Consider the following 23,374-nt stretch of genomic DNA (forward strand, 5'->3'; position numbering starts at 1 on the left):
CAATCACCCTAAGGTTTAGGAGATTTGAAGGAGAAATGTAGCAAGACTAAAGTTTATTTCATTTCATATTTTCAATTTTTGTCCCTCAGAATTCATAATTTTTTTTCATTTTTGGTCAAATGACTCAATTACAATTTTAACTTTCAGTCACACGCATATAACTATTTATGACTATGCATCCAAAGATAACTTTCCACTCAGCTGAAATATGTAACTTTTTTCTCAATTTCTCCTTTTTGGCTTCATAGATGTACCCTTTCAACTCATTATGAGCAAGAGTCCCTTCCTCTGACTAATTCCTAATTACTGACAGCTTCAGAGTCTCAAGGGTGTGAAGTAATTTCAAAAGGAGAAGTCTGAGATAAGCCTTTGCATGCTTCAAGAAAAGCTGAGTTCTGAGAATGCCAACTAAGTAAGTTTATCATTTCTATCCAGAGTACACAAGAAAACGCAATGTCATTCTCATTTGCATGACCTCATGACATTCCTTGTGGTGTTACAAAAAAGCTAAATTAAACATTTTCTTTTCATTGTGCCTGTTAAACTTTTGTTCCATTAATCAGCAAAACATCCTTGAAAATTTGTGAAGAACAAGGGGATTTGTGATTCCTTTTGGCTAAAATGTAGCAATAGTTTTCATACCATTTAAAGTAAGTAATATCAAGTTAAAACCTTCTTGGGATATCTCTGACCTTCTCTTCTGTCCCACATTTCAATTCTACATTGAGATATTAATAGTGGCATACTACATACTCTGGTAAGTGGTGCTCCACACAATGTCCTCCAATCCAACTCTAGTTAGGACCGGCTGCATCTCACATAGGGTTGAGAGAACAACACTGCAAGGCTTTAAAGTCAGTCTCCTCTAACCCACTGTGGGAAAGGGGTTTCAAGCTCTTCTCAGTTTTTAGAGGAAAGAGCAAAATACTCACTATCTCCCAGTGAATTTTTGGTACAAATCTTAAACATGAAACATTTAGATCACAGATCCACATATAATAGACTTCCTGAGAAAGACTGGCAGAGATGAAACGAGAGAGACCAGAAGTCTGAATCCGGCTCCGAATGAAAAATGTAACAAGTCAAGTAGGACACAGGATCTAAAAACATTGCTTTTCCCTGGGTAGACAACTCAGTAGAGGGGCATCCAGCTCTCATCGAATTAGTTTCCTTTTCCTCCAAAGGCACACAGCAGAGCCAGGCTTTCTTGCCTCTTTCAGGGAGCTGTGGCCATGAGTGTAAGCAGAAGTCAATTGCAAACCTTTCAGGCCTGGCTAAATATTCTCCCATTGTATTTTTTCCCATATGCTTTGCTAGTTGCCTGATGAATGATAATGGTCAGGGTCATGCTGGAAACCTGATTAGGGAAGAGCAGAATTATCAAACTTCTAATTCTCTAAATGACTATGGTTTACATTCCCCATGTGAAGAGTGAAGCCATGAGGGAAAGAGCCAGCAAGAGGAAATGGTGGATAAACGCGTCTGCAGCTAAGTCTGGGAACAAGCCTGAGCTGGATTCCCAGGACTCACTTTGGTGGTAGGACAGATGCTTACTCCTCTAAGTTGTCCTCCTACCTCTACATGTGCAACCAGGGCATGTGTTTACCCGCAGATGTGCCCATATGCTCATACACAAAATAAATAGGTAAAGGGAATGAAAGAAAACATTAGGGCAGCTTTTCATGAAAGTTTTAAATTTCTCTGAGCACAAGTAAGTGTTAATTAATATAATAAGAAGTCTGGCCCTGTGGGATGGGTGCTTATCCATCATATGCAGAAATATGTGTGTGTATTTTCTATTAACTCATTGAAAAAAAATAGATACTTATGTAAATGCAAAACACTAGCACATGAGTTCCATGTGGTCAGCATTGTGTCTCTGTTGTTCATGACTGTGCATTTCCAGTGCCCAGAATGCTCTTTATCATATATGGCAAACTCAACAGGAACTTTGTAATAGACACACGCACATGGACCTTCCTATGCATTCATATAAATATACATATGTATAAACACCCACTCACAATATAACTAACTACATTTCTTCCCTCTGAATTCTTTTCCCTCTACTGTTCAAGCCCACAACTTCTAGTATTCTCCATTGAGATGGGATACATGCATGCTACTTTTACCCCAAGACCACTTTCCATTTTCTAGAAACGTTGTATACTCGTGCATATCTAACCTGTGTTTCAAACTCTACAGTCTGCTCTCTCCACTCAATTTTCTCTAATGGCATACTCCTCTGTTTCCTGTGTGTATAGCATAGGCAAGTAGGTTTCCTTTGGTTTTTCACCTTTCATGTTCCCTAGGAATAGTTCATCAGAGTCTTCTATTTTCATCAGTGCCTTCCAACACTTTCTAGTCCTTATCACTACCGATGACACCGCCATACAATAGTTTCAGAAATCTAACTCCGGGGTTCTCACTTCACTCACCTGATTTCCCTAAAGTAGTCTCTGCATGATAATCAACACTTCCACATCTTATTTATATTCATAGCCTCTGCGCAGTGGTTTCCCCTGAACATACTATACAGCTCAACTTCTTTGCATCGTGACTTTAAGGCAGGCCACAATAGCTCTATTTCTTACTTCTCACATTTAAATGTTCTCCTTCTCTGCTTATCAGTCAAGGGAAATGCTATCAAATGCCACACAATCCAATGTCCCTCTGATTATGAAAATAATCTGTTGGCAATCTCTTTTATTCAGCCTTCTCAGTATCATATCTGGGTTTAACACTTCCTCCTTACTCTGAACTCTGGGCTATATAGAGCATTTGAAATTACCTATGCATTGTACTGTGTAGGTCCTTTGGTTTTTGGATGTAAACTGCTCTTCAATTATTCTGCCAATACCAGGGTAAGCACTTTACACTAATGTTGTATGTTAGACTCTGGGCTGAATCCCAAGGTTCGTGCTTGGTTCCAAATGCTTCTTCTCTGTGCTTGGTGCTATTTTGGGAGACTGTACAACCAGGTGAGGACCAACTCATAGAAGTGAGTTGGGAGAGGCAAGCTTTTGAGACTTAGAATCTGGGCTTGGGGTTAGGAAACTCTGCTTCCTCTTCAAAAGGGATTTGAGGGGGATCCTAAGTTTGGTCTTTGGTGCATACCTTCAATCCTAGAGCTCAGGAAGCAAAGGGAGAGGCATTGTCATGAGGTCAAGGCCAGTGCTGGGTAATCTTGGGCTAGATCAAAAAAAACTAACTGAAAAAGGGGATAGAGGCAGAAAGAAATATTGAAACAAGAAAGGGATCACTTTGATGGAAGGTTAGTAGATAATAGGAAGAGGTGAAAATAGCATGTGATTACAACAGTGATTACAAGAGTCATTTTTCTTTTATTATATTTATTCATTCTCTCTGTTGCTGTGCATGTATGTGTGTGCACATTTCATAGCATATGTGTGGTGATCACAGGTTAACTTACAGGAGTCTCTTCTTTCCTCTACCTAGACACCAGGCATTGAACTCAGATCATCAAAGCATGGCAGAAAGTGATTTCTGCCTGCTGAGGCATCTTGCCAACCAAGGATTAACTGTAAACACCTTAAGAATATATATATACATATATATATATATATATGTATATATATATATGGAATTTAATAACAAAAAGAAAAAAGACTATAATATTCTAAAGTCTGAAACCACCAACAGATAATCAATCAATCAATCTAAACTTTCAACTCTGGGGCTGAAGAGATGACTTGGAGATAAATCCATTGCCAAAGCTGAAGATCTGAGTTATAGCCCTAGTACCCCATGGTGGAAGGACATATATGATGGCTGCCCCATGGTGGAAGGACATATATGATGGCTGCTAAGTTGTCTTCTCAACTCCACATATTCACCATTGTACACACACACACACACACACACACACACGCACGCACACACACACACAAAACATAAATGAATAAAGTGTATTAAAAACTTTAAAAAATCCTTCAACTCTGATTTTCTCTGCAATTTAAATTATATGTTCCTGATTAAACCATGCCACCAATTAAGCTGTTAGAGACAGCCAGACCAGAAACAGAAACTCAGAAAATCTCCTCCTGTCTTCTTCCCACACTCTTAGTAATTATAAAATCTGTTACTTAGGAACATAGAGGACTACCATGAAAAATACAGGCCACATGTATTTCTTTAGACCAATAATTTTCAACCTTCCTAATGCTGTAACTCCCAACCATAAAATTATTTTCATTGCTTCTTCATAACTGCAATTTTGCTACTGTTATAAGTTGTGAATACCTCTGTTTTACGGTGGTCTTAAGTGACCCTGGAATACCTTGGAATGTACAACAGACTCACATGTCCCTCCTACCCCAACAATGCAGCTCTGCTCAGGGACTTACCCACTGTTGATATCATCTGCCCTCAGACTCTTCCCGAGGATATCACCATCACTCATGTATCCTCCAACATCCACTTCAGAAGACACATCCAGGTCACTGCTTGCTTTCTCGCTCATGTCTATTTGTGACATGTTTCCCAGACGGGAGACTGCAGCTCTGCGGAGAGGTGTTGTATACATAAACCTGGAGGGGTCCGTGTGGATGAACCGGCTGGTGCCACTTCGAGAATATCCAGCGCCCATGGAGGGGGCATCTCCAGCCTGTAAACGAGGACACGCCTGACCCAGTCTCCAGGTCATGGGGGTAGGTCGGCTTGTCAGGTTGGGGATGGCCCTTCCATTCACTTCAGTTGTCACAGTCGTATCAAAGGTTGTCTCCAGGGTGCTGTCAAACAAAATGGAGACATAAATATACTCTGGTTCCCCAAGGACAGACCAAGATGTGATACCACAGGAAAGACTAGGGTTGCATGCTGATGGCTAGAAGCTCATCAGTTTCATGAATGTGAACAGCACACAGATTAATTTTATGCTCTCAAGCAACTCTGCAGCTATCCAAATGTGGGAAGTCACAGTTTCTGGAAGTGGTTGCTTTCAAAGGAAAGGCCACCAATGTAATAAATTACCTGAGTAATGTTTGACTCTAAGGAAAGCAAAACACTGAATTCCACCCATATTCAGTTCCTCAGACCAAGGCAGCCAGTTAGCAGTGGATATGCTTGCATGGATTCCTACCAGCTCCTTCCATGGTGTGGAAGACATGGAACTATTTCACTAGAAAAGGTCATAGTTAACCAGTTAACTCAGCATAACAAGAAAGTTCTATAGAAGACAAGATGGAAAGAAAAACAAAATACCAGACAGCCCTGAGCTCAAGGAGTATTGATAACTGATTGTCATGTACAAATAAAAGACAATAAGAAACAGTACTAAGTTTCTTCTCAATCATTATAAGAGGATCAGATGTCAGTTTTCTTTATCCCTCCAATGATGGGCGGAACCGTGAGTACCTGTGACTTATCTGGGTCCCTCGAAGGCTGGACATCGTCTCTTCCAAGTTCTGCCTCAGATCTGCTATGTTCTTGACTGTGCGCATTCTCCGGGCTTCAGGGTCTTCACCTGGAAGTGAGATATGAAACTGTTCACTGCACGGTCTCTGTGCAAAGTCAATTGTTTACACAGATGAACAATATAAACCCCTGTATTTCAAAGCAAAAAGAGTGGAAGGGAATTGCAGGTGACTCCTGTCATCTGAAAGTTGTTCTTTTTACAATAGCAACACATTTAATATCACAAATAAAAATTCGGAATCAGTACACACACAATAATACTTGTGAGTCTATTTATCACCAGAGTCGTTATAATATTTGAGACATTGAGAAACAGAGTGTACAGTACTTGTTGCCACTGGACCGGCTTGATTTTAAAATTTGAAATAGCTTGGATCTGCTTACCTCAACAATTATCCTTTCCCAAGCACATTCAAAGTAGCTGAGATGACCTTCCTTATTTAGTGATAAACGTTCGACAGTAAAAAGTGCTGAGAGGGCTTTTCTCATAAATTCTTTTCTGAATTTCTTTAGACTCAGGGAATGAGAGTCTCAAAAACTGGATAGCTTTATTTTTAATTACCTCCATATTTTGCACAGGAAATGTAAACATCCACACGGTGAGATCACAGTTTAACCAGAGATATAAATACCTAAACCCAAGCACACCTTGCTAATAGCCATGAAACAGGTAGTTCTGAGAGTGTGATAATGGGATAATGGCAGGCACTGCACATGAACACCCATCTTTTGTGTGCAGAACTTTCATTAAACAATGTCTATAGCTGTGTTATACTTCCCAACCCATCCCATTTGAAGCTGGTGAGTCCTGTCAGAGGAATAACATAGGGTTGGCAGAGGAAGGAGAGTAGGCTGAGGGGAATAGGGACCTTAAGAAAAATATAAAAAAGGAGCACACACAAAAAAAGGTGAAGTGAAGAAGAGAGATAGAAGGAAAGGATATAGACTCCTTTGGATAGATGTCCAAGAGTGGTAGAGTTGGATGTTGACGATCTATTTCCAGCTTCCCAAGGAAGTATCGCAAGGCTTTCCTTAGTGGCTACACAAGTTTTGTTCTCCCACCAGCAATGGGAGAGTTTCCCCCTTCCCCCACATTCTGGTCAGCATGGGCGGTCACTGGTTTTATTGTGGAACTTGACCAGTCTGACTTGGGAAAGGATGAAATTTAAAAGTGGGTTTGACTTGAATCTTACTGATGGCTAAAGAGTGGAGTTGTACGGGTGAGGAGATTCTAGGATTTTTCTGAGAGGAGGCAGGGGAGTAAAAACCATGATGAGAATATATTGTGTGAGTTTTTAAAGAGGAGAGAAGGAACAGAGAGAGTAAAGAAGGGAAACAGTGGGATAAATGGATTGAGAGGGGCCAGCAAAGGAGAGAACAGTGCAGAAGCAAAGGATGGGAGAGTTTGGCAGAAAACTCAAAAGAAACTAGAAAGAGACAAGAAGCAGGAAGCTTATATCAATGTATTAAATGGCATTATGAAAATCATCACACAGATAGGCCAAATGCATATACATATACTTCCTTTTAACATTCCCTGGGCTAGCATATTTTACTAATATACTTAGTATTCTTCATTAGAATACTTCCTTAGTAATCAGCCCAGAATTCAGAAATAAAGTCACATGTCCACTTAGTCTCTGTAAATATAGTTTAGAGTGGTTTGGGCGCAGGTGCATATCGAAAGCCCTATTTGGAACAGAGCTACATCTCACTCACAAGGGGCATTCATCCTACGTCACCTCCATCTTCAACACGGAAACTCCACACCTCTCTTCTACCATCATTTGTGGCAGGACTAATGATGAAAATAGTTTTAGGGAATGAACCACATCTCTTTCTTGTAAGGGCCACTCAGTGGATCCAGCAGCTCTGAAAGTAACTGAAGAAAACTCTTTCACAGCACCACTCACAGACCAAGACTGATGGTCCCTCCACCATCTGTCTTAGACAAACATTACTGCTTTGTTCATTACCGCTCAGCATGGATGTTGGTCCACACAGCCACTAGTCTAGCCCAGCTCTCAACCTTGTTCCTACTCATTTATAAATGTTGGCTCCATTTAAGTGACACTTTAACAGCATTATTATTTCAGATCGAGGCTGTATTGGATTGCTTCGTTAAAAGAAACATAGTTGAACAAGTGGAAAAAATAGAAGATGGAATGGCAGTCGTGTGGACTAAACTTCTCCACATGGATCCAAACCATGCCATCTCTAATCCTGTAGGTCAACTTCCTCAGAAACTAGGACTGCTTCTAAGCTCCAAGGTCCCAACCACATCCTCCCTGCAAACAGCAGGCGTGATTCTCAACGATAGGACACAGTCCATGGGAAACAGTTCCTGAGATGCTCCATTTCAATTTCCAAGTTCTCTTCTACAATGTTGGGGAATAAAAAGAAGGCTTGCGCAGAAAAATTTAAAGAGTGGGGGAAGAATATAGCATTGACCAAATGAAGGCAGAAGCAACAGAATGGGATAAAATGATGAGGACATTTTTTGTTGTGGTGGTTTTATTTATTTATTTTGCTGTTGTTATTTGTTTTTTTTTTTGGTTTTTCTTTTTTTGGTTTTTGTTTATTTTTGAGTTTGGAGAGGTGTTGTTGTTATTATTATTATTATTACTATTATTACTATTAATTTTTTAATAGTCCGGCCAGTCATTGCCCTCCTCCAGGTCCCACCTTCTACAGTTACTCATCCCATTCCTCCTCCCCTGTCTCTCTGAGGATGTCCCCTGTCCCTGGAGTCCATACCAGGCAGTCTTCTGCTGTATATATGGTGGTGGGGAGGAGGCCTGGACCAGCTAGTGTATGCTGCCTGATTGTATTGCCTGATTGCCAAGTGTATTGGCTCAGTGTCTGAGAGATTTCAGGGGTTCAGGTTGGTTGAGACTGCTGGTCTTCCTATTGGGTGGCCCTTCTCCTCAGCTTCTTCTAGCCTTTCCCTAATTCAACCACAGGGGTCCCTGATTTCAGTCCAATGGTTGGGTATAAGTATCTGTGTCTGCTCAGTCAGCTGTTTGTTGGGCCTCTCAGAGGACAGCCATGCTCTGCTCTTATCTGTAAGCACAACATAGCATCAGTAATAGTGTCAGGACTTAGAGCTTCACCTTGAGATGAATCCCAAGTTGGGAGGGTCACTGGACCTCCTGTCCCTCAGTTTCTTCTCCATTTTTGTCGCTGAAGTTCTTTTAGATTGGAACAATTCTGGATCAGAATTTCTGACTGTGGGATGGCAACCCTATCCCTCCCCTTGAGGCCCTGTCTTTCTACTGGCTGTAGACTCTCCACACTGTTGGGCATTTTCCAGGTTTCTGATACATTCAAGAGGATCCCCCAACACCTCCTCCCAAAGGGTTACATATTTCCATTCACTCTGCTGGCCCCCGGGGCTTCTCTCCTGTCTCAACACAACCCCCACCATGACTGATCCTGTTCCCCTTTTCCCCTCCCCCATCCTGTCTCCCACCCAGGACATTCTCTCCTGAAAACAATCACAGGAGGCAGAGGTAGAGAGGGGGGCAGAGGGAGGTGGTGAGGAAATTTAAAGATGAAGTTCCACTAGAGACCATAAGAGCCAGGAAGTAGAGACCCTTTCCACAGGGGGATGGGGATGGGGGTGTCGGGTGGGGGGCAGAGGAGGGGAGATGCGAAGCACTGACCTGGACTATACTCATGGGCTGCATCATTGTGTGCTTCCTGTCCCTGGCCTACCTGCAACCAGGCTGTGTCTTAACAATTTTTCAAATCACTACATTGGAATTGATATTTGAACTATTCTCCATACGTTTTAAATAATACTTTTAAGAACAACGACCATAAACATTTTGCTTCACTGAATTATTTTTCGTGTCTATTTCCTTTTGGTAGCCTAAGAGGAGTGTTTAATCTATGGACACTTCTAGTTAAAATCTGGACTTGGTTATGCAGTTTCCCTCAAATGTTAGAGCTATAGAGTCCCTCTTCCTTCTTTCTTTGATTTTTCTCCTAAGGACATTCACACATGACACTATGCCACCCATGGCAATCAAACAGACAGATCTCTGCCCCCAACACTTACGGAGCAAACCATCTTTGCTGCCTTATTCACTCCATGAAGGATAATGACCAGAGCTAAATGTATTTCAGTAAATAATTTCAGTGACCCACAAAAGGCAAGAAAAAAACTAAGTGCATTTGTAATCCCCTAAGGAACTATTGCAGTCTGGAAAGCCTTTCAAAGCAGTGTTCAGATGATGTAGTAAGGCTCTGTGGGGGTTGGGAGGAGGCCAAATCAAAGGATCTATCTATCTATCTAACTATCTATCTATCTATCTATCTATCTATCCTTAGCAAATAAAGAAAAGTTATGAGAATGATGGACACAAGAAATTTTCTTAAACAGAAATGATTCCTTTTTTCCCCATCTGCATAATCTGAAACTCAACCATTATTCTCAAAAGAGGCTTCTTATTTTTGCTAATCCAATGGTAGAGACTTCAACACCTTTTTTCAAATTGTGCATTCTCTAATCCACTTGAATTTTTAACACTGGTGCAAAGGGTTTTCCAACAGCTTCCAGAATAGTGTCTCTGCTTCACAACTAGTGCATAATAGAGAATTTAATTCAGATGGTCTGCTTTTACTATATATGCTTTAATTATACATATTATAATTAACATTGCCACACTACCATCTTTTAATAGAAATCAAATTATATATGTGTGAAACCTGATTTATTTAACTGGATCCATTACAGAATTCCCTCTGCACACTTTGCCATTGAAAGCTTTTCTCATTTTGAATAGTAACCCTTTTTTGTGGATGTCCCCCATCCATGATTTTCATATAAAAATTTTAAACTCATTCTTATGATCTTGATATGTGATAGGTATAGAAAAAAGATGGTCAATGGTAAGATAGTGTTGAGAACATTGTGTTATAAATATGTGTAGCATAGATCCTAGCCAGTATAATTTATTAGGATACTCAATAGTAAGAATATTGAACTCATAAAACTTTGGCCAAGCTAACCTAGGCCATTTTGAGTCATAAGCAGATCCTAGTCAATAAGACAGTAGAAATTCTACAAAGTTAAAGCATCACAACTTAGGAAATGTCCTTCTCATGCTCGATATGGAGGGATGAACATATGGAAATATTTCAGAACTAGTTGACAGTGTCCTTCCCCTTACTTCTTACTTGCATTTTTGAATGCTGGCACTGGTGGGTAGAAGGAGAAACGTTTATGGAGAATAGACATGTGGATATGATAAGCAAGATCTCAGTTCAAATACCCGGCAAACACTCTTCTTTTGGGAGGTTATCCTGTTACAGTAATAATCCAGGTTATTTATGCACAATGGGCGTGGTTTCATCCTTATACCCAACCACATCTTACAGTCATTTAACACAGCAACCTCCGAACCCTGCCTGGGGACCACACTCTGCTCACACAGTTGAAAATGCTAACATGAAAGGTACTTAGAACAAGACGAATGCTGCAATTTTATGAGCCAGGGATGAATACCGTTTGACTCTACAGTTCCAGGGGATCAAAAAGAAATAGGAAAAAAAATGGGGAAAAGACATATGGATCAAGACTTCCTCTCATCTTCATACCATGCAGAGCTTCCTCTATGAGAAACAGCTCATCACCCACATCATAGAATGCTGTGTAACTAAATCTCTGGTGCCTGAGTACCTGCTGGATTCACATTCAGAAATCACTGTTCTCGAAACCGTGTGATCATTACTCTTCCCGAGCCAAACTGACATGCAAAATTGAGCCGTATTTGCCTTGGCTGCCTCTCTAAGCCTTCTCATTCCAAAGCTGTTCCCTGAAACATCCCAGACAACCTCATAAAACACCTTGTCACTGGACGTTCACATAGAGAATAGAAACAAATCCATACTTAGCACCATCTGTGTATGGGAAACAAAGGGATCAGAGGACAAGGGGGGCAGTGCTCTTGAACTTGCAGAATGCTATACAAAGTCCTTTTGGAAAGCCCACACTGACACGAGATACCATGTGCCCTGTGGCTTAACATTTAGAGATTCTGAGGCAACTATATGAAGCAAAATATGTGACAGTGGAAAATTGAATGTAGAAAGATTATATGCCGGCACTTCTTCAGGTACATGTGTTAGGGAAGTGGCAGGGTCGACATTTAAAGTTTCACCCAGAAAAACCCTTTCCACCCATCTAGTTAAAAATGATGTCACAAGTTACAACAGAATATTGTCATTTAAAAGATTGTGAAAACGCTTAGCAGCTCTTTCCATAGTTCAGATGTAGCAAAACTATGTGTTATAGTTATACATATAGAGGAGCAGCTGTTCCCAGATACAGGAAGGAAGAAAGAAAGGATGGCAGAAGGCAGGAAATCAAGGCTAAGGCAAGAGAGCACAGGCCTCTGTGTGCAAGAGGCATGAAACATCAAAGGGGAGCAGCCATCTATATAGGGAACTCCAAGACAGCAAATGAAACCTTACAGAAATTTACCCCGGAGACCATTCCATCTTCACTACACGTGAAGGGTAAGGTCACCTTGAGGGACGTTAACCAAGTGTCCATAAAAGACTAAGTAAAAGCAAAACTCCGTTTAGGATATCCTAGACACCCAGGCCAAGTGATACCCCAAACTGAGGCTATATAGTTTGCCCAGCTAAATTTCAAAACTGGGATTCACAGTTCAGCTTTACAAGGAAAATAATTTTGAGGAAGATGAAATTAGAAATATATATATATATATATATATATATATATATATATATATATATATATATATATATATATAATTAGTTGGAAAATGAAAGGTAAATGACTGCCATGAATCCTGTCCTTGGCAACCTGGACTCACCTAGTAAGTCACTATAAAGTGCCTGCTCCAGATCGCCCAGCATGGTGAGAATCACGTCCTCATCCAGGTGAGCCGTCCCTTCCCGTAGGCAGCTTTCTCCCTCCTCTTCAGCCCAACTTCGGCTTGTACTGCTTGGCTTGGAGGACCCGTTCTCATCTTCGGACTTGCTGTCTTCATCACTTTCGCCATCCAAGCCCCTTCTCGCAGGCCAGTCCTCTAGGTCATCAGCACAGGACTGGCTGCCTCCTGCAGGCAGGCTCCATGATCCCGAGCCGCTGCCGTGATACAGTGACTGCACAGACCTAGACAGAAACCTTGAGAGACACCTTCTTTCTGCATAGTTGGATTCTCTCTGGCTAGCCTTTGCAGCGTTTCCAAACCAGTTGGAGATGCGCACAGTAGGTCTCCTCTCCCCCTCACTGGAGAGGGAAAGGTTGGTCAAAGACTTTTGTTTCTGAAGGCAAGCTCCCTTTTTCTTTACTTCTTTGCCGCAAAACACAGAGAGCCCAGCTGCCTGCTGCATGGTTCTAACGCCTCCTTCTTTTCAGTCGGACTTCATATTGTCTCTTTACACCACAATTGTAACTGTCCCTTTCTGGTTTTAATTAGCACGTGCACTTCAACAAAAGCTCGGGCTCAGACATTCACAGGACATTGTCGAGACAGGGTAGACACAATCACTTTCCCACAATTGATCTTGCCACATCGTTTCACCGATCAGCAGTACTTACAAAACATTTTGCGTAAATTATGTCTTAAGCCAAAAAAGAGTTCACGAAAGACTCTGCTCCAGCTGAAAAAAAGTCACCCAGGAAGCCAACTCTGTTTGCCTGGCTTCATCCAATCGTACTTCTCAGCAGGATGGTGCGTCCGCATTTCCCTCTATTGCTTCTGTGTTCCGAAATGCAAGGTGGAAGCCAAGCAGGGTGTCTCTCGTTCCCGCCCCACAGCCTTGCTTCTCACCAGCCTTTCCGCTGATTGAGCTCTGTGAAACCTTTACTCTAACGAGCTGACACAGTGCGGCTCCTGCAGCAGAGCCCACCGACAGCAAAAAACGAAGCCAGTAAGCCCAGCCCTGACTGAGCCTCTGTCGTCTTTTAGTATTCCACCTGCATCCTCAGATCTCTGGTTCTCCCTTGCTGCTGCAGTGGATGCTGCTAGCTGCCATGGCAGCAAACATCCTGCTAAATTAAAACAGAGGCACCACGGCAGCAGCTGGCCAAGCGAGAATGCCACAGGTTTCAGAGCCAAGCCTGAATGAGATGCTATACGACCGATTCTCTGCACATCTCAATGACTCTCAGCCAACCCAGCCTCCTACACAGGAACACACACGCTCTCACACACACTCTTACACAGCACGCTCTTCCTGATTCTGAGAATGGCTATAGCTGCAGGCAGCTGAAGCAGGCGGATCTGCCATCCGACTGTGGGCATTCTTGCTGTCAAAGCACAAATCAAATTCAAGAGTGTAAAGGACCCGAAAACTGGAGCCTGACTCCCTCTCCCCTCTGGCAGGTAATGTTTTAAAGGGAAAGACCTCATCCTATCTTCTGAAGAACAAGTTCAAGGTGTTTTACCCCTTTAAATTCTGAAGATAATGAATAAAATCCTACCATGATAATGAAATTAAGATTTCTTCCTTATTTCCTTCAAAAACGTGGAAGAAAAAGGTCTTAACTGAAGTAAGTTACTCAAACTCAAAGTTTATAGTCCCGTGCAGAATAAAAAGATATAAAAAAATAAAATACACAATGCACATTATTACTGTTGTATACCACCATGTACATTATGATTTTTGAACATCACAATGTACATTGTGATTTTTTTTGTATATCGAGCAGTTTCTTAAGTCAACTCACACATAAACTTATCACAGTATAATCAACTCTTAATAATTCATATTTTGCTAAATATAGGAATCTTAAATGGTATTTTTTTAATTTTTGTCTCATACTGGGTGTGTTCACCATGCTATTAGGATGAAATCCAGGTTTTAGGCCATTTTGTTTTCACAAAGCAAATATGTGTTATATCAGAAATCACGTACAGCCTAGATGATTCAAAAGGCTATTAAAGAAAAATAAAAGAACTTTTGAAGATTTTCTGTTCCCAAATACTATACACTGAAAGGGGGCATGGGAAAATAGTGTATCAAGTATTGTATTATGACAGTGAAGTATATCAGTGAAATTGCATATAGTCTTCATTGTCTTCAGAGAGGATAAATAAAATCGTGATTTCCACTTTCAGTTACAGTTTCCACTCTCAAGTGGGAGAAACTCCCTATTCCTACATATATAAAATAGCACAATAAAATTCTTATTGCTTTCCACTGATGACAACTTCATTTGAAAAGGGAATGCCATCCCATGGCCCCATTCAGTGCACGACATACTTAAATCCAGGTTATAAATTGGATGGAAAGAAAGGTTATTAATATGATGTCATCAACAAGCCAGTCATCAATTACAAATGTTGATTACTAATTTTCACACTTTAAAAAGTTGTGCTTACATAATACATGTTTAAATGAAAAATATATATATATATACATATATATATCTGAAATTGATCATTATGCTTCAAAATCAATTTTGTTACAAAAAAATAGTTTCTTCCTTTCAAGTTTATTAAACCTAAGTGTTTTCGGACTATGAGACAATAATGCAGTTCTTAAGGTGGAAGTGTTATATTTCTATGACTCAGGCTGCACATATATTGCTTGACATACGGTAATGTAGCCCAAGGCCTCACTGAAAGGAACCCTAATACTTTATAGGTCAAAGAGCTGAACTTCTGCATGTATACATGAAAGCAATAATTATACCCTCCCCTGTCAAAAGGGTGTTTATGTGCCAATCAGCTTAACCAGTGGTTTTCCAGTTTCTCTAAAGAACCACTAAAAGGACTTATTAAAGTACCATTTTGAGGCACTAGCCCCACAACTCTTCATTTAGTAGGTCTTAGAAGGTCGTGACATTGCTTTTCCAATATGTTCCCAAGCACTGCTGGCTCTGAGACCCCATTTTGAGAGCCACTAGGCTGAGATTAGTGGTTTCTAATTGAGGATGGCTTTTGTTCCCTAGGAGACATTTGTGGGTCCAATGGGAGAGGTTGACATCTACAGAATGGGAGCGATGGTGGTGTTAGACATCGTAGGATGACAGATTCCAAAGCATGCACAAAGGACCTGTGTACTCTCTAATGTCAGCACCGTCAAGGTTAAGAAACGTTGTTCAGACTGCCTTTCAAAACAAAAGTGCACTTTGTTGATATCAATATCCTCCTTGTCATGATTAACAGCTCTTTCTCTGGTATATTTTACTCTGAGACCCATACCAAGACCACAGACTGGGACATATTGATCTTATGACATTGCAGAGATGAGCAATGTCCACAACAAATCTCAATGCTTCTGTTCAGGAAGGGCCCATGTCATTGTTTTTCCTACTCTCATTTTATTTATCAAATCAAATGGCCTATGTCATCCTAATTCTCCTGGGCCAGAAATACAGCATTCTCTTTATGGAGGAAAGACTGTAAACATGGGCTAAATTCCACAAAACCAAGCAAAGAGGAAACTGTAGAGAAATAGCATACATATTTCGGAAAGATAGCCCAACAAAAGAAATGGCAAACGGGGGTGGTTGTCATTTTTTCTCCGTATTTAAAGATTTTATAACAAGCATGTAATTACAGTACTTTTTTTGCCCCTGGAAGCACTAGATGTAAATTTGCCCTGACAACTGTAGGGAACCTACTTACATCACTACAGGCATTCGTCACTGCTTTGTTGCCTGTGCATGGCACAAGGGTATTTTTATTTATTTGGATTCACACAGAGAAACGCATGTTATACAAGGTGGAGGAAAAGCTTCCATGGAGAAAAACGAGAATGACTGCAGAAATGTGACTCATTCTAATTTTGTCTAATATTTATGAAATAAAATATATCCAATATAAGGCCCTGGAAAAGAATGCTCTCAAGTCTTCTGTAAACATTGCTATCATATTTTGCTATTTGAGTAGAATATCTAAGCTAATTTGAATCACAAGAGCTAAATCTCCTTAGACTATATAAACATTCAGGAGATGGAAATTCTAGTGATCATTTGCAAGGCTCTTAAATGCCAGATATCACTTATATTTTTTAAATGTAAAAATGCAAGTAACCACTACCTTATCCTTTGGCTAAACCTATACATTTGGTTCTACAGTAATTCCATGAAATCATCTACTTATTTCAATATTATTTCTTAGAAAGCAAGGTTCCAGGTACTCAATATATTCCAATTAAAGGTTAAAAACTGCATGGCACAAATGTTGCACATAGAGAACGTTATGCAAAAGGAAGAGAAAAAGGCAAATGTGAACTTAAGTGGAAAGCAAAATCTAAAGCCACTCTACAATGTGACAAACATTTAAACTCAAATTACATTTGGTTGGATTCCTTGCCACTGAAAGAAATGGTCTCAGGGAATAAACTCTCTCTGGCAAAGCAGGTAAAAATACAAACAAAGCTGAAGCAATGAACATACATGACACGTTCATCCAGGAATACAAAACCTGAACTGCTAGTTCTTGTGGAGTGGAATACAGAGTATCACACCTGGAATCTTAGAGTAAGTGCTAGGAGCTGTAAACCAGTTTATTCACTGCTACGGATTTCATATGCATAAAAATAATTATTAGAATCATTGTCATCGGATTAGGTGAATGGCAGGCATCTTTCTCCAAAAGACTCTGAGGAACTAAAGGAAACTTGAGGGATGTTCTCACAACCTTGGAGATTATTAAAATGTTATGAAGATTCTTCAACTGCAAAGGCGCCCCATTTCTAACCATTACCCCACACCCAAATTGAATTACACTAATTTTTTCCACAACATTTTCTTGAAAAAAAGACATTTAAATCACTACCAGTGAGATATTACATCAAGGAGAATGTAGACAGCTAAGCCTCCCTCTTAGCAAATCCCTCTAACCAATTTCCACTGTGATATGAACAAAGTTCGCTCCTTAAAAGTATTATAGTCCTTACAGGCCATATATCATGCAAGTAATGGGACAGAGATGGATTTGACAATTTTTAATTAAAAGAAAAGGGCTTTCTTTCTCCCTGGGTAACGTACCAAATTTTTCAGAGGAAGAGAGAGGCAGTTTCATTCTTCATATTAAAAAAAAAAAACTACAGTGATGATATAATTTTGTTTTCCCACTCAGGTCTTTATTAGTTACATTCCTTATTGCTGAGACAAAATACACAAGGAGAAGCAACTCAAGGATAGAAAGGATTGATTCTCAGTTTGAGGTAGAAATTCTATCAGGTGCAGTGGGTGTGGCAGGAGCTGGAGGAGACTGGCCACTCAAACCTTAAGTTAGGAAGAGGGAGACTCAACTATGGAATGGAAAAGCCTGCCCCCAGTGGTCCATATCTTCCAGCACCACAGTTCCACATCTAGAGCCTCATGATCTCTTTGAGGTCTCAGACCTTACTGAGTAGCACCGCCAGCCAGAAATAGGAGCATGCATTCAAACACCTAAGCCTCCTGGGAAAGTTCAGCTTGCAAACTTAAAACAGTCAGAGCTTTCATTGAGTGCTAACCACCCTATGTTTATCTTGAGCCCCATTGACTGGCAAGTCTCCCAAAGCCTAGAGTAGTTCTCTCCTTCCCTGCATGCTGTATACACGTAAAAACTGTTTAGGGCTCTCCCCCATCCAGCATCTCATTTATATAATATCCACATGGTTTTTCATTTCAGAAACAGCAATTGGATAGGAGTTAGGTCTCAATTACAGACTAGGATATAGCAGTAAATAAAACAGACACAGAAAGGAAGGGTTCTATTCTAGCTATATCTTGAGAACACAATTATTCTACTCCTTTTAAACTGAGTAGAATATTAGCAGTTTGCTTGTTTTGTGCAGTGTTAAAAGTTCAATTTATGCATTCCCATTTATAGGATAGTACTTTCTCACTGAGTTATAGTGCTAGAACAGCACTTTAGTTCTTGTGGAGATGGCATACAGTATTGTCCATATTGAGCTTCTGAGTTTCTGAGGGGACAGTATAGAAAAATATCAAATATTGAGAAACACACCCAAAGTTTACTCCCATACTCCTGAGTTCAGAAAGCAGGCATTACACATAGGACCAGTAACATAGGGTAATGGACTGTACATGAGGTGACAGAGGTCACAAAGGATTCTTTAGTATCAGGCCTGAGAAACTGGAGGCTTGCATTACTACCAACCAACAAGGAGAGGTGCAAGCCAAAGGGGATTTGAAGGCAGCCTTAGGGCGTGATTTTAAATGTAGTGTGTTGGAGATATATTTGAGATATTTAAGTGATACTATGTAAGGAATTAATACCTGAGTCAGGTTGCATGGGACAAGACAAGAGGAGAGAAAATTTTGTGAGCCGATAGTGTATGAATCACATCTACAGCCACAGATTACTGTTGTACACATGTATAAATAAAGTCTTGGGAAGATAACAGATTTGTTTCAACGATAGGAAATTAGGATGAAAAGGCATGACTATAAATGAATACCAGGAAAGAACAAACAGTGAGGTTTGGGGGGAAATCAATGGAATGTTGAAATCAAGCCAGAAAGTTTCTTAGACTCCTGGTTAGAGGTCAATATGATGAACCATACAGTTTAATCCTTAGATTTGGACAGGTCTTCAATAATAACAACTTCAATTAAGAGCAATTTCAGTGCAGACATGAAGGGAAAAGGCTAGTTAGAGTAAGCTAGGGCAACAAAGAGAAAGGATTAGTGGCTGGTTTGAAGGTTACTCAGAGTAGGACAGAAGAATTAAATTATAGCCGTGAAGTTGGAAGGCAAACAGATGCTGTCTTGTATTATATTGAAATTAGAGATATGTCATTACTTCATGGTCTAAAAGGATAGTTTGGTATTGAAGGGGAACATTAGCAGGGAAACGAGAGTAGAGTCCACAAAAAGAAAAGTAAACACGTGGTAAGTGGGTATAAATGCTCTAGGTAGGTAGAAATGGGCACAGAATTCATGGACGTCCTTTCTCTGCATCCCATTTTCCAGTAAAGTGACATGACAGTTAAAAGGTCTAGTACACCATATGCAGCCACCAAGCCCAGACACTATTGCTGACTCCAAGAAGTGCTTGCTGACATAAGCCTGTTATGAATGTTTCCTGAGAAGCTCTGCCAGAGCCTTACTGATACAGATGAGGATGCTTGCAGCTAAATATTGAACTGAGCATGGGAAGTCAAATGGATGAGTGAGAGAAGGAACTGAAGGAGCTGAAGGGGTTTGCAACCCCATGGGAAGAACAATATCAACCAACCAGACTCCCCAGAGCTCCCAGAAACTAAACTACCAACCAAAGAGTACATGGAGAGACCCATGGCTCCAGCTGCATATGTAGCAGAGGATGGCGTTGTTTGGCATCAATAGTAGGAAAAGCCCTTGGTCCTGTGAAGGCTCATTTCCCCAGTGTAGGGAAATGCCAGGATGTTGAGGTGGGAGTGGGTGGAAGGGGGAGCATCCTCATAGAAGCAGGAGAAGGGGAGTGTGGGAGAGGGGGGGAACTTGGAAAGGGGATAACACTTGAAATGTAAATACATAAAATATCCAATAAAAATAGGTCTAGTACAGGTAGTATTAGAGTTTTGAGGAAAAAAAGGAGCAATATTTTTGTCTAAGAATTTGAGGAACCAAGCAGAGTTTGGGAACATAATGGTTACTAGGGCTGTTGGATAATCTTAAGGTTGAGGTGATGACTATAGAGTGTATCACTTCAACCAGTAAGTGAATTTCTTTATATGTATTTATTATTGCATGGGCCAGGTAAAGAATTGAGTAAAACACCTGTTATTTTGGTAAACTAAGAGAGGATGAAGGAATTAGGTGTGTGTGGAAGGGGAAGAAGTAACTTCCAGTTACAAGGACTGAGCTGACTAAGAAGGAAAGAAGGCATAGGCCTTTTGAAAGTGACAAAAAACAAACAAACAAACAAAAAAAACGGATAAAGTTTATAAACCAGGAATCCTAGCAGGGTCATTGTGGAGTCAGGGGACAGTGGGGAGAGGACTGTAAATGTTGGAAACTTCAAGCAATAAGAATAAAATTTATGGGGCTGGAAAGATGGCTCAGTGGTTAAGCACACTAGCTGTTCTTCTGGAGGAGCAGGGGTCAACTCCTATTCAGCTTCTGGTGGCTTCCACGTGTATGGCATGTGCCATACACACACACACACACACACACACACACACATATATATATGCATATATATATATATATATATATATATATATGATGTACAGGAGTCACAGCAATGATGTTATGGAGAAGCTATAGTTCCTGATGAGGCCAAGGTTGAGGCTCTGACTATGGGACTGTGTAGCTCTGGAAGGATTGTGAGATAAGGTCCCTGGAGAAGGCTAGCTTGTTGGGAGAGCCATTTATTCGCACCCTTAAAATATCGCAAATAATGGCATGGATTGCACCGGAGGAAGAGACAGTATTCCAGATAGTAAAGCTAATTTCAAACACATAATGGTAATAAGAGTGATGTAATAGCACTGGATTCATTTCAGCATCTATTTTCCATTTCTTTCCTTTCCCCAAATGTGTGACCCATATAAAGAACTCATTACTTTCATAAAATACTATTTCCTTACATTATTATACTAATATCTGGTTTATGTTTCATTTTCAAATACTCTATTAAGATACCAGAACATTAAATAGAAATATTAATTAGAAATATGAAAAATGATTAAACACAGACAGAATACAAAGCTCGAAAAATTAAATATGGATTATATAGTCCATCAGCACCACTCAGTGTTAGGTTAGCTTTAGAAAACGGAGCTCCTCTGTGAAACCCACAATGATTCAAATTTAAATTCTACTGGAATTCACTTGCAACTATAAGTTGGAGTGCTTCTTCTACTCCATAGGCATAATGCAGATGTTCATGCGCATTCAGTGTGGTAATTAAAGATTCTTCATATCATACTTTATAAAATGTTTGTCACAACACAGGGACACAGCATCATCTTGACACTTCTCTGAAACCTCTGGAGTCTATAAATACCATCAGCATAGTCCTATGTTCACATCATAATCCCTCCCCCTTCTCCGCACTGGCCCTGCGCTGTATTTTCTGTCAGAAATCAAAGACGCTTCATCAGATCACTCGTTTTCATTCCACAGGTTACTCCTGGAGTGTGATTTTTATCACGACTCTCATTATTCAGTGATGGCTATTTCAAGAAGGGTTCATGCTCGCTGGACTGAATTTCACGGCTATCAAAGTACAGACATTTCTTAACCTCCCCTGTTGGGGTTACCTTTTTGATCCTCAAAACATGACTTAGAGGCCTTGAAGTAACACACACATTTTCAAAAAAGTAATTTGTTCCTCATGTTTTGGCCTCTGGACTTAGGGGTGAACACATGAAGGCCAACACAAAGATTTATTGGAAAAACAGACATGCCTCTACCTGCAGGTCTAACAGAATTTCTTAAAAAACTCTTTCTCCTACTCATGACAATATAGTTTTCTAAGAAGTTTCTTGGGTCCTCATGAATGAGAGTAGGACTATATTATATATAATAAACATATACATAAAATTATATTACAGGCTAGCTACATAACCCTAGGCTTATATGGATTACTGAAGAAATACTTGGCTGATGCTGCAAATCCCCTTTCCCACAATCAAAACTCTGCTTACTGTACCTGGGAGATTTGCTATTTTCTTATATCACCTACATATATACATCGAAACACCTTCCCAACTAGATTTTTTTCCAAAATGTACACTGGAGTAATGCTGTAAACATCATGGAATTAAATCTAGGATAGGATTTCATCAGTTATAAATGTTACATCTTTGATATATCTTCAGCCTCCATATGCATCTAAGGACTACTCTACTAACCATAGAAGACTCCTGAAAAGCAAAATGCCTTAAAAAATTACACTTTCAGGTTCTGAAAGAATCACCATTTTGTTTTTACTCTTTTCATAGTAACAAGGAGATCGTCTTAACCAGAACATTGAAACGTGTGAGAAACTCTGAAGCATGAAACATACAGAGTCCAGTGGTGCAAAACTCAGACAACCAACGTGATCTAATAAAACGGGGAGATTCCAAAAACACTTACCAGATAGCTCTTCTAGGCATTGCTTAGCTGTCTTACTATAGGAAGAATCCATTTTGGTGGGGCTAGTACAGGAGTCAGCAGGTGGTAAAAGGGTGCCTTCATTTTCTGAATGTGCTCTGGAGTTAACCAAGAAGACAGAGACAAACAATTGTGGTCACCAATGACTCATCAAATTAATTCTTCTGCACAAGAAGAAATCAGTTCATTTCAAGTTTTCCATCAAAGTAAGTAATTTGTTTTTTGCAACTGGGATGCTCCACAGATATTTATCTGTATGAGAAATTAGGAACTTTATATGCCCAAGTATGATTTTACATATATATATATGTATGTATATATATATATGTCATATATATCATATGTGTCTCTCATATGAGTGAGGTATTGATTCAGATCTCCTGGATTTATCTGCACTTGAAAGCTTGTATAGTTGATTGCAATCAATAGCTGATTGCATTGGGTGTGGGGGCAATTTTCATGCCTATGTTACAAAATGTATCTAAAATAGAATGCAAAAGAATAAATAACAAATAGACAGTGAAGCACAGATTTCACTATGATGATCTAAGGTTCCTGGAACATTAAAGCTAGACAGAAGCAAATGCTTTCACTGATCTCCCATACTCTTATATCTGTGTGCAAATAGTGTCCATGGAAATGTAGTTAACAAATAAAGGATTGTCTAATAAAATGGAAGGTAGTCAACTTAGGAATCATATACTTTTGGTATTCCAGTCTTCCTTTTATACAGTTTCTTTCCTCTACACACAGGTGAAAATTCTAGGGATCTCTTGATACAGGTACAAATCGTACATATATTTGATTCCAAAGCTCATGTTTGAGTAAATCACAACATGAGCCACTGAAACACAGGATTCAAGCTGGCACAACACTGTGAGCTGCTGGGCTATGTGCTTTTCA

The 23,374-nt window shown here is 40.0% G+C and overlaps 1 protein-coding gene across 8 annotated transcripts in view; it reads right to left on the reverse strand.

Annotated features, from left to right (window-relative positions):
- The window catches only part of Nav3 (neuron navigator 3), a 330,800-nt gene that overhangs the window by 143,248 nt on the left and 164,178 nt on the right, over window positions 1-23,374 (reverse strand). For 5 of the 8 annotated variants that reach the window (NM_001439506.1, XM_087557238.1, XM_087557237.1 and 2 more), the window contains 3 exon segments: window positions 4,368-4,751; window positions 5,377-5,485; window positions 22,454-22,569. In NM_001439506.1, the coding sequence (NP_001426435.1) occupies window positions 4,368-4,751; window positions 5,377-5,485; window positions 22,454-22,569 (609 nt within the window). 8 annotated transcript variants of the gene reach the window in all.

Source organism: Rattus norvegicus, chromosome 7, assembly GCF_021556685.1.
Source record: "Rattus norvegicus strain SHRSP/BbbUtx chromosome 7, alternate assembly SHRSP_T2T, whole genome shotgun sequence".
Classification (NCBI taxonomy): Eukaryota; Metazoa; Chordata; class Mammalia; order Rodentia; family Muridae; genus Rattus; species Rattus norvegicus.